We start from the raw sequence: 13003 nt of genomic DNA on the forward strand, positions 1-13003 counted from the left end.
CATGGTTTAGCTTAATCAATTCCCTAGATTCGAATTCTGCAGTTTATCAAGATAACTGGGTATGGGGAAATTTGAATTTAGTTTTACTTAAGGTCTGCTATCCTAACAAGGAGGGATTTCCCCAGAGAACAGGAACTGATCTAGAAAATGAAGTGTATGGATTAGGTAATTTTACGCTTAATCTTATGATCCTAAATGTCGAATCCGAAGCTACTCCAATTTTGCCCGCTATGTCAATATTTCCAGTAAAAGGTGAATTATGTGTAAGAAAGAATGGTTCCATACATATGGGCCATAGTAGATGCACCACTGTAGTAGAATTTAGTGATCAAGGCAAGTCTACATTTAGAGCTTCCCGCCATTCCTATTTCATATGTGGTCAGACGGCATATGTACGTTTGCCTCTAGATTGGGATGGTACCTGCTACATTGGATTTCTTTTGCCGCCTGTTTTTCTAGCTCCTCCTGATTATCACAGAAATACTCATTTAGTATATACTAGAGTAAGGAGAGATCTCCCGATAGTCGATTACACTGAAACAGCATGGGAAAAATACACAGATTTCAATAAAGGTCTCTTTCCCTATATAGGTACAGTTACTAATAGTAAGCTGATACGTAGATTAACCAGAACCCTTGAAGCAGTAGTGAACGAAACTATTTCCGCCTTAGGCAATTTAACAGAAGAGCAGTCTGCTATGCGGATTGTTGTGCTTCAAAATCGTCTTGTCCTTGACGTCATCCTGGCCGATAGGGGCGGAGCTTGTAGGGTCATCGGATCAAGTTGTTGCATTTTCATACCAGAAAATTCGCCATCTGTATATAAAGCCATAACTCGCCTTCATAAGATTGTAAGCCAGATACACCAGAATCCAGGCACCTGGACTTGGTCCGGTTGGTTTTGGAATGTATTATCTACCTTTGGATGGAAGGTCCTATCCTTCCTAGGTATTGGCTTTCTCATACTATTCAGTTGCTGTCTATGCCTACAATGTGGACCAGCGATTTGTGGTCTGTGTGCCACATCGTGTGTCCCATCACCAAGATTTCATTCGTCCCAGAAGAAAAAAGAAGAACAAATGATGCTATATGAACAGATCAACGGATTGATGAAGATTGATATCTCTTGACGGGTACAAGTAGGGGACAAGGAGGGAATGTGGAAATATGGATTTTTATGATCAGTTCTGTCCCCTATCTTGGACCCCAACGGTTTCATGTATGAATCATAAGTACATGTATGTTCCCTCCAGTTCCAGTTATGAAGACGCAAACACATGTGCGTCCACCGTCAACCTGTCCTCTTTCAGATCCGCCATGAATAAGCCGGATATTCCATTCCTAAGTATGAAAGGCCACCGGCTTTATATGGTTCACTTATGCCATTTTTCAGTCCAGGCAAGTAGGCCCGGATTCTGTCATCAAACTCTTCTTGCCTTCTGCCTCTGAAAGCTCCAGTCTGAGCCTGCATCTGTGACCATGAACTTTGTCTCATTCTCTGCGCGGCTCACGAAGCCTGACATCAGCCTGCTGTCTGCCAAAAACTGTATTTCACCTTCGAAATTATCTGCTCCGTTCCCTGCCCGATGCATTCCTGTCTAGTAGTTTAAGTAAACATTCTTCCAGCTACCGAGCAAAGGCCCGGCTTCTCTGTCTTCATGCAAGTAATTCATAGCCCTGTTACTATGGAAGATTCCTGCCCTCGCATCTAGTGTAGACACTTAGACGCTTGTACACGCACTAACAGTCAGTATAGTCAGTATAGAATAAGATTCTACTCGAAGAGACCTCTCTTTTGGATAACTTAGTTCTTTAAACATAGGATGTTAGATATGATTTGGGATTAGGTTGACTTGACCCTCCAGACTTCTGTCGCCACATGTAGAGCTAAATGTCAAGTCCCCTTTACCCCCTAGTCGCACGTCAATCACACGTCATACTGCTGCGCGCGCATCTCTGCCAAGTATTTCTGCTGACATTGCGAAATTATTTCATAGGTCCACCCATATGTGACATCATAACCAATGACGTTTTCCTTGTTACACCCAATTACGCCTCCCTCAGCTACGCATGTGAAATGTTATCTTTGCTATCAATTGTTACGCCTCTTGCATTGGCCTCACTGTAATGCCTATTGTATAAAAGTGAATAATTATCAATAATGTATGTACTTCACTTCCTGAACCTTCGTGGTGATGGAACTTGGAGCAACCGATTATAATCGACCATTGGAATAAAGCCCATTCCGAACCTCTAATACCACGGATTCTGCCTCTTATTTACTGAGCTATTTTATTATGTTTCTGTATCAAATTAAGTCCCGGTAATTAAATTATTTACCACAACTAGTGGAGAAGTTACGGCATGACGTCATGCCAGGTGAGCGTTGTAGGGGAAGGGAAATCCTTTAAAGAGTCACTTTCTCTCTGAATTTCCCTTCTCTTTTTGAAACTCAGGAGCAGCAACATTGTCGTGGTGTCACCAGGGCTTTAAGAGGAAGCTTTTTCAATATTATATGCAACAAGCCATATTGCTGCTTATTTATCTCATGCGACTAACAACCATTGACAAAGCCAATAGTCCTGACTTGTAGGTATGATGTTACTTGTATCATATATCTGAATGCCATGACAGACACAGCAAAATACAAGTCAGGGGCACACTATGCTAAGCACAGACTTTTAGCTTATGTGTTTTTAAGCCATGCCCTTAATTACATTGGCCACGCCCCTTTGAGAGACCCCCCAGTTTTTTCATCCTACTTAAAGCCCTGGATTTATGCTATATTAATGTTACGGTTTGTTCAACATTTCAGACACATAGGAATTACCCAATGTGTGTGATCATCTATGAAGGCTTTTATTGGCGCGCAGTAACCAGTAAGAGCGAGGCCTGCAGCACTCTATGCGCAGCGGCATCTCACCTTCAGCCCCTAAGTTCTAAGACTCGTACTGGGGCATTGGCTGTTTTGACTCAGGGCAGGATAAATACAGCAGAGCGACAGGCAGGTCAAGTAAGGTCAATGTAAAGGGTGGCAACCACAGACACAATGATGGTGCAGTGTCCACCCACCTTATGGTTTAGTTGTTGAGAGGGCAGGCTGAAGGAGGAGTCCTGCAGCCACTTCTATGCGCATGTGTAGTAGGGCCCCTTGATCAGAGCCAAGCCGTTTGCATATGCACGCTTCTCCTGTTACGCCGCCACTTTGGTGTCTTTTATTTATCATGGGCGAATTGCCTAGGAAGTGCACGACTTTGCTGGTCTAATCCAAGTTCCCTGTTAAGCAGCAAAGATTTACAGTGTTGCACCTCCTTCATTCCCTTACTTCCCATGATCAAGCCGTAGGAGAGCGCCATAAGAACCTTATCTCACTTTAAGAGCTGCTGAAGCCTGCCCTCTGACCCCAGGCCTGCGTGACTTACTGACTAGGCACTTGCCAGCAGTGCATGACTGGCACTGTGGCATCTTGAACTCCAGGTGCATGTCTGTGTGAAGTCAGGTGAGAAATTCTTTTATCACTGTGAGGCCACCCTCATTGTCCACAGTTAAAAACAGAATAGGAGGTCTAATGTTACTTGCTGTTGACTAAAGCTCACACTTTTTACTTTGCAAGTATGTATTAAGGTTTGAAATGAGATTTGCAAGAGACAGCTACCCATCTCTATATCCGATGTTACAACACAGAAATGTAAACTGATCTCTTGACACCTGCAATACCTTATCTTTATCAGGCTGCTCAGCCGTTAGCATTCTGTATATCTAGGGTTGGTATTTCATTTTTTTCATAACCATGAGCCAAAGAGTCCCAGAAAGCAATATGCTTAAAGTTTGGAAGGAAGTGCAGAATAAAGAAGTTATTATTATTATTTTTTACAATTTACTGCTGGTTGGCAGCTTTCTATATAATAGGTCTCCCCACCAAAACAGCCCCATCCCTGATTATAGTTCTGACATATAACTAGACCCCTTTCCCACTCTGGGATTACAGCAGGCTCAACAGATTTCCTTCGTGACACCTGCTATGCTGACTGCGATTCGTAGAGGAGTCCAAACATCAATGTAAATCAGGAGTGACCAAATAATAGATTAGTGACACATGAGGTGGTCACGGCTGAGGTATGTCCGTCCGTGTGTAGCTGTCTGTGGGTAGCTGTCTAAATATGTAAAAGAAAGAACTCCTTTACCTCACCGTCCTAACTTCTCTTTCCATTTTCAGTGACTCCTTTACCTCCTCAGCGGCTTCTCTCTCAATCCTTCTCCTTCTCCTTCCACTACATGTGTAACTTACAGTCACTCCCACATTCCTGTGAAGGCCCACACGGCACAACTGTGATCTTCACTCCCAAAAGTATAATAAAATAGGTGCTTCATAGCAAGGGAGCTCCCAGATGTTGGGAGGTCTATATGTGAAGGGAGGAGTTTTTCTGAAATCAGTGGGTGCTATGGGCCAAAACTTAGATGAATTGCTTGAGCTTTGCCTGGGCCTTAGTACCACATGGTGCACCTTGGGCTTTTTGAGGTACTTTACATGAGCTATGCCAGTGTTTCAGTACTTGAGCAACAGTGGTACTGATGCAGAGCATGACAGCAGTGCATTTACAGAGCTATGTGTGACGATGAGGTATATTTACAGACTGGCATGGAGTGTGTTCATTTGCAGAGCTTTGTGCATTGTGTGAAGCACATTTTTTAAAGAGCAGTATGTGATTACATCTATCTGTTGAAACTAGACCCTAGGGCTTGTAATCTTGTCCACCCTCTGTGCCCTCATCCAGTTTGGTCCTCTCCCTTCCCAATCCATTTTTGCAATCCATGTATTTTCTAGGCAAATGACTAACACGCTTAAACACAAACCCCATCGCTGTTGCCTTCAGAGACGCCACAGGTGTCTAGACACATGGTTTTTATGTATTTGGCCACATTCCCTCTTCTTGGACATGTTCCGTAATACTTGAAATTGCATCTCACTGTATCTGATCCATGTGTCTTCCCAATGTTGAACTAACTGGACATGCTCTGATTCACGAGATATGCACACTTGCCTTTTAACCATTCCCTCCCTAAGGAAATGTTACCTGAGAACACCATCAGAACATTCTCCCTCTTCACCTGAATGCATGGTCTCTATGGATCCAGCTTTTATCATAGGATATTCTCTCTATGCCTGACTGTCCTGCCTTTTTATGTGGACATGCTACTTCCTGGCTATTTCACCCATGTCACAGGATCTCTTGTCCACTAGAACACCCTCAGTCTGATTTGACATGATCATTCCCATTGAACTTACACTCTCCCTTCCTGTCTTTGCAAGAGTGCATCTTGACGGCTACTTTCTGCATGCCCCTGTACCTGAGCCAGTGTGCCCCTGCACTTCAGTCACCTAAAACTTTCGGATGTTTCTGAACATGTCCACTCATTTCTAGACAGATATTCCATGTGCCAGAACCAGAATCCCTCCAAATGCAGCCTCTGCAGTCCCCTACTTCATTTGGGAAGCTGCTTCACTCCATAGGCAGATATTCTATTCTCTGTTTGTATGTCATCGCGCATGTGTGTCTCTCGTAAGGTTGGAAGTCACTAGTGTGAAGTGTCTCATTGTTTTTTCTCTATTTCTCCTAAATATTGGAAGCTTTCCCAATGAATAGGTAGTACATTCAAGAGATGAAACAACTAGCATATGTAGAGATAGGATTGTGAATGGAGAATGGAGCTCAGCTGTGAAGAACATTATGAGCTGATGGGGAGCATTGTACTCACCAATGAACCCTTTAGTGGGCAGGGGGTCTTTATAGAAGAGGGGGGCCTATACTGTTCAGTGGGCTCTGTGCTGAGCAATGAGCCCTGTTAATTGCTGAGTTGAGCGCTCTGAACTTAACATATAGCATGTACTGAACAGATAGATCTGCACTTAGCACTAAACTTAATGCCGGGACGCTCATGCTGGAGCAGCTGTTTTGTGCTTAATAAATCCACTTCATTCATTCATCTTAGCAGAGTAGACCTATACTGAATATCTTATGATGTGAGCTTTATGCCTAACTAGAGCTCTGCACTCAATAGAGAGTCCGCTAATAATTAGGGACAGAGATTTGTATTTAGAAGGGTGCTCTATGAGTAAGAGGCTCTGTTGCTCAGTAGTATTGAGCAGGGCGGCTGGTGAATAATGAGCTCTGTACTGAGCCATGAAGATTTTACAAACCAGGCTATTCAGTATTATACAAGGGGTATCTTTCGACTTGTTTCTAATGACATTTCTTGAACTCTGTGCTGCAATATGTACGGTTCAAACTCCTGTTTTTCAAAATTGTACTACAAAATTTCTTGAAATGTATGTTGTAAATGCAATGCACCATTTGAAACTTTTTATTTTATTTTCTTGCCTGGGGTTATGTCTTGCTGGGGAAGGGCCCACTCTGGAAGGCCCTCACCCGAACGCTCCGCTTTCATTTTGGTGAGCTTGCTGTATTCACGAACTCCTTCAAGTTAGATCTCAGCTTTTCGCCGCACAACTTTAAGGATCCACCAGCCACCACTGGTGCACGGGCAGCGGACCCCTGGCCTGAGAGCTCCTGACTGAGTCCGGAGCGTCGGGGGGGGCCCCATCCATGTTCTTTGCAGGGGGTCCCCCTCAATGTTCGTTATGCCACTGTATCATTCACACTCCTCCCTGGGGCTACCAAACCTAGCCTCCCGGTACACACCCAAAGAGCAGTGTGTCTGATACAATGGCACAAAGTCATGAGCTGCCCTGGGTATTGTCAGAAAGGTATCTTGAGGAAACATTCTGAATGTAGTGTCTCGTTGTGGTTCTTTTCACTTCGGACAATCTTTCAACTTTAAAAAATATAAGGCTGTAAAGAAGTTTAAAAAAATACATTATGGATTCTTATTTGAACTATGCATTCTAGCTTTCAAAAGCAGCAGTGTGTTTCATGCATTATTGAATGCTAAACATTTTGTTACTTTTAGAGATTTAAATGTACTCTTATGAAACCTCTTTCAGTGGTGGCTTCGGAAGAAGTAGTGACTGCAGAATCTGTAGATGGGGCGATACAACAGGTTGTAAGTTCCGGAGGCCAGCAAGTTATTACAATTGTCACAGATGGCATTCATCTCAGCAATCTACAGTCTGGAATCCAGAATAGTGGAATTGGACAGCCTATTATTGTAACAATGCCAGATGGACAGCAAGGTTAGTTATAACTGAAGCATTGTTAACTTTGTGAAAACGTGCTTTATACAGATCGTTGCAAAACATGTGTATATAATTATTCCATCTATTGCCATATTGCATGCTCGTTTTTATCACATTTTGCATTATCCCTTAATGACTAAAACTTTAGGAATTTTCCAATCGGTTTATTTTTGTGTGCTTACTTTGGAAAAAAGGATTTGGGAATGCGAGTGTTGTGTGCCTCCTTCATGTGACCGCTTCTAATTTCTACAGCATTGTAAAAGATTTTCGACAAAATATTTTAGTTAAATTTGCTGTTGTATTATTTTATACCAGCATCTCTGTACCCCTGTTCTTGGATGTTTGAGAAGAGCTTGCAGAACATTACCGAATTAGAGCACTTTAACTCACATTTCAGTTGAGAAGTTGGCCTTGCCACCTTGCCTTGCCACCAAGTCAGAGCTTGGTGCATGAATTTATGGTACTCGTGTTGATAAATCACTTTAATGCCCCTCCCACCCCCTGCTCAACCCAATCCTTTCTATTTACCATTTCATGATTGCGCCACCCACTTTTCTTGCAAGGACTGCTTCTTAGATGTAACATGCAAGCTCTGCTCCCCAACACCAAACAGCCAACATAGGTCTGTGGCGCGGCGGCCAGAGCGACTGACTGCGGAATCTGGGGATCACCGTTCGATCGCCGGCGGCAGATTAGCCCAGCACCATGTGACTCTGGACAATAGCTTAGAGACCCTTCCGGGTGATTGTTTGCGCTTTACAAATGTGGATTATTATTATTATTATATAAGTGGTCAATGAAGCCCTTCAGATCAATTACTTCTCTGTGGCCTTCAACACCATTGATCATTAGATCGTTACTGTACCCTGGCTCACAGAATGGACTCTGATGGAGTTGTCCATCACTGTTAGATTAATACTTGAAGAACAGTTCCAAGCCTGTCGAAATAAGCTCCTCCAGGGTGGTCATATCTCTATAAACTACAACACTTGCAAGGTTCCCTTCCATAACTGGTGATTTTCATCTTGTCAATGAAACCTTTTGAAATCCTTTTCTCTGACAAAGAAATGGGAATCCACAAATGGGAATCCACCAGTACCATGAGTAATACCAGCTCAAACTGAAGATAATGACCAGTTGTGCTATTGCTCCACTGAAAACATACTTTACTGCCAATTAAGTTTGGATAGTAGAAGTCTCTCTCAGTGTAAGCTTAGACAAAAGAGAGTTTGCCCTCATTACCAATGCCAACGAACAGTACCATGTTCAGAATTTATTAAACTGACTATAGGTGGGTTCACACCAGAAAATGAGAAATCCCTGGTCTTTCCTATTGCCTCAATTCTCATTTTCGAGACTCACATCACATTGAAGAGCTGGTGTCAGCTTACCTTGGTCTGAAAAATAAATCCTTTCCTCCCGGGAAAGGTCTTTTGAATAGATTGTTGGATCCTGTTACTGCCTCACTTCGGTGAAGGTTTACTCCTTACGTATTGGCTTTCCAGACACGGATCTGATGCCGCTGAAAAGCATTTATCAGCAAGAGACTGAACACAATAAATAAGACTGTAACATTTCACTAAATGACTCATATGCTTGGAAACCACCAGCTATGTTCAAGAGCAAGACTAGCAAAGAAGCGATAGGCAAGATTCATCTAAGTAGCATTGCTTGATTAGAGGTGTGGGAGTAATAGAAAATTCATGAAAATATACTTGCTGGTATCTCGTGGGAAGGCATACCTTGTATTCAAAAGTCTCATGAGGTTTCAGTAGAAAACTGGTTTGAGGAGAAAATGGGTCCCTACAGTGAGTTTACTGTGTCTGTGTGACATTTTCTGCGAAAAGCAGTCTCCCATGTTTCTCCCACATTAAATGGGTTTTAAAAACGTGCGAAATATCGCACAAGTGACCTCTTACTAGCCTACTGAAGTTCATTAAATGCCAGGCTTTTTCCTGGTACCTGCCAGGAGTGTGAAACTCTTTCCAATTGAATTTCGACATTAGCCTTCCCTCCTCCACTTCAGACATGAACTCGACCTGTCCTTCAAACCTCTCACTGCAAGATTATTACAAAGCTACTAGGTACAGAATTTGCCCCCACCTTTGCTCGTGCACCTTTATCCCTTACGAGCCTGGAACCACACCAATCCCACGTCTACCACCTGTCCTGTACCTGCGCTTTTTCCATTGATTTTCTTGTTAAGTTCATACAGTGCATACCTATACAATGTGCACTCACACCGAAATGTGCACAAAAAATTACTTTGCCAGAACAAGACATAAACACTGAGATCGGTAAGAGGTATGCGTTGTGTGGCACTAGTAGAGACAAGGTGAGGGGGAGAGAGGGGCACAGGCGCATAGACTGCCCTACAGGCACACAACTGCAGAGAAAAACACACAGCCACAGCATGGGACATATACACATACAGTGCTGGTATCTGAACTAAGGACACTTCAGCCACCCCTTTGCCTTGGTAAGGGAGGTCTAGTCATGCTGAAGTGCTGTGCAGTCGGAGCTGTAATCACAAGGAAGGTAGGCTTTGAATGTTGGCATGTCCAAGGAGTGTAAGGGTAAGTTACTTACCTGTAATCCTAGTTCTCTTCCAGGGGTATCCTCATCAAAGTCATAAGCACTGAATATTCCCGCCCATGTGCGGGGACCCCGGAAATAATAAAATCATATATGTAAAAAACATACATATATACAGCTCTGTATATGTATAAACATATATTATTTTTTTCCAAGCAAATGCAGCCCCTAAAAAAGAAGGCTAGGCAATGTATAAATACACATCCAATAATACATATAGGTATAATAAAACACCTAAATCTCTTTTTTTTTTTTTAATGAGGTAAACACTCATGAGAAAGCAAAAAAGAGAAAACTGTGGGAAACACAGATCTACAACACATTGCTAGCCTGCAGGCTGCATTGCAATACAATACCATAGAGACTGAAAAGCCCTGTATAGGTAAAAACTGGCACCGTGCCTTTAAGGCAGCCCTGGCTTCCATATCCCATCATGCCTCAGGGGTGACAGTTAGGTCAGTTGTTCTTTGCGGGACCGTAGTCCTAAACACAAAGATATATCCTTTCCATAATGAATAATACACTTCTTCTCATTTGCCTGGGGAGGTGGGTGGGTTGCTTATGACTTTGATGAGGATACCCCTGGAAGAGAACTAGGATTACAGGTAAGTAACTTACCCTTCTCTTCCAGGGGATCCTCATCAATAGTCATAAGCACTGAATAGAGTAGCAAGCTCACCTTCCACCTGCAGGCAAATGAAAAAAAGATTGTACCACACATGGAATAAGAAGATCATGAAACTGATTATGTATGGAACAGATTCCTCAAGGAGGCTTGTCCTACTTGAGTGTCTGCTCTGGTGTCCGAATCCAGACAATAGTGTCTGGTAAAGGTGTGGACAGATCTCCAAGTGGCTGCCTTGCAGATCTCGGCGAGTGGGACATTATTGAGAAAAGCAGCGGTAGCCGCTTTTCCTCTTGTAGAGTGCGCTCTAGGGCGCTCCCCCAATGGTTTCTGAGCCAGTTGGTAGGCCAATGTAATACTTGAAACAATCCACCTAGCAATGGAACGTTTGGAAGCAGCAAAGCCCATACGGACAACCCCGTAGTTCACAAACAGTTGATCAGATTTCCTAACATTCTTAGTCCTATCTAGATAGAATTTTAGGACCCTTTTGACATCTAAAGAATGCAACGCCCTCTCTGCCGGAGAGGAGGGGTTGGGAAAAAAGGTTGGCAAGGAGATGGCTTGATTTACATGAAAGTCCGATACCACCTTAGGCAGGAATGAAGGATGAGTCCTCATCACTACCCTATTGAGATGAAACGTAGTGTAGGGTTCTTTAGAACAGAGGGCCTGTATCTCACTGACCCTCCGTGCTGAAATGATGGCTATTAAAAAGGCTGTCTTCCATGTGAGGTGCTGTAGGCTAGCCTTATGAATAGGCTCAAAGGGAGAACCCATGAGCCTTGATAGAACCAAGTTTAGCTCCCAAGAAGTAGAGGGAGGTCTAACAGGGGGATAGACTTTCTTGAGACCTTGCAAGATATCCTTCACCACCTGTAACTTAAAAAATGACTGCTGTGAAGGCGAACGCCTGTATGCTGTTATGGCTGCTAGGTGAACCTTTATGGATGAAAATTTCAACCCTGCCCTCGCTAAATGAAGAAGATAGGGCAAAATTACATCCTCCTGGCATTTTGTTGGATCATAATGATGCGGAGCACACCAAATGTAAAATCTTTTCCACTTACAAAAGTAGGAATGTCTTGTCGAAGGCCTCCTGGCTTCCTTAAGTATGGACATACACTCTTGAGGGAGGTTCAGATGTCCATACTGGAGGACTTCAGGAGCCATGCTGTTAAGCTCAGCGAGGGAAGGCTGGGATGGTAAATCTTCCCCTGCATCTTGGATAACAAGTCCGGCCTGCACGGCAGCCGTTTGTGGGGGCGGATCGACATGTGCAGGAGATCCGTGTACCACCACTGCCTCGGCCAGTCCGGTGCTATGAGGATCATCTTGGCAGATGAATTCTGCAGCTTGGTCACCACCTTGGGGATTAGTGGGAGAGGCGGAAAAGCGTACACAAATGTCATTGACCAATTGATCAAAGGGGCATTCCCTAGGGATCCTGGTCGATGGTATCTTGAGGCGAAGCCTCGGCATTTTGTGTTGTGCTCGTCCGCGAAGAGGTCCACTTGCGGACGCCCCCATTCCCCGAAGATGTCTTCTAACACCTCGTCGTTTATTAGCCAGTCCTCTGGTTCTTGAAAATGACGACTGAGCAAGTCTGCTTGCACGTTGAGTTCTCCTGGTAGGTGCACCGCTTTCAATGAGATGTTCCTTGCTAGGATCCAGTGCCACAGGGACTGAGCTTCCAGCGAGAGCGTCCTGGATCGAGTACCCCCTGCTTGTTCAGGTAGTACATTGTGGTGGTATTGTCCGTCTGTACTAGAATGGTACTCGTCGTGATCGCAGGCAGGAACGCTTTGAGGGCTAGGTGGACTGCCCTGAGCTCCAGCATGTTGATGTGGTACAACTGCTCGCTGCTGGACCACCGTCCCTGAGTTTGCAGAGACCCGAAATGCGCACCCCAGCCTTGAAGGGATGCGTCCGTGATTAAGGTCTGAGTTGGGGGTTCTTGATGGAAGGGGATCCCCACTTGTAGATTCAGTGGCTTCAGCCACCACTTGACTGACTGCCTGGCCGCTGAGGAAAGGCAAACTTTTTCTTCCCACAGGGAGTTCCTTTGATCCCATTTGTCCTCGAGATCTTGCTGTAGAGGACGTATCCTTAGCCTGGCATTGGGCACTAGGAAAATGCAGGATGCCATGGCCTCTATTAGAGATGAGATTTGTCTTGCCGACGACAGATTGTTGGATAGAATCTGCCTGCCTTTGAGGATAATGGATGACTGTCTTTCCTCCGAAGGAAACACTTTTCCTACTACGGAGTCTATAGTTGCACCCAGGTAGTGGATCCTCTGTGTTGGTGAAAAATTGGACTTTTTGGCATTCACTCTGAGACCCAACTTGCGACATAAGTTCAGGCAAAGCGACAGCTGCGATCGAACACTCTGAGGCGATGGACCCTTTATTAGCCAGTCGTCTAGGTAGGGGTAGACGAAGACTCCTGCCCGCCTCAGAGCAGCCGCTACTACTGCCACGCATTTTGTAAATACTCGAGGAGCTGACTTCAGGCCAAATGGAAGAACCTTGAACTGATGGTGAGAGTTCCCCACCGCAAACCTGAGAAATTTCCGATGATTCCGT

At 44.2% G+C, this 13003-nt stretch overlaps 1 protein-coding gene across 6 annotated transcripts in view; it reads left to right on the forward strand.

Moving 5' to 3' along the window:
- The window catches only part of GABPB1 (GA binding protein transcription factor subunit beta 1), a 600584-nt gene that overhangs the window by 459080 nt on the left and 128501 nt on the right, over positions 1–13003 (forward strand). For all 6 annotated transcript variants that reach the window (XM_085644252.1, XM_085644253.1, XM_085644254.1 and 3 more), the window contains one exon: positions 7004–7192. In XM_085644252.1, coding sequence (XP_085500378.1) covers positions 7004–7192 — 189 coding nt within the window. The remainder of the gene's footprint in view (positions 1–7003; positions 7193–13003) is intronic.

The sequence above is a fragment of the Triturus cristatus genome, chromosome 3_1 (genome assembly GCF_964204655.1).
Source record: "Triturus cristatus chromosome 3_1, aTriCri1.1, whole genome shotgun sequence".
Classification (NCBI taxonomy): Eukaryota; Metazoa; Chordata; class Amphibia; order Caudata; family Salamandridae; genus Triturus; species Triturus cristatus.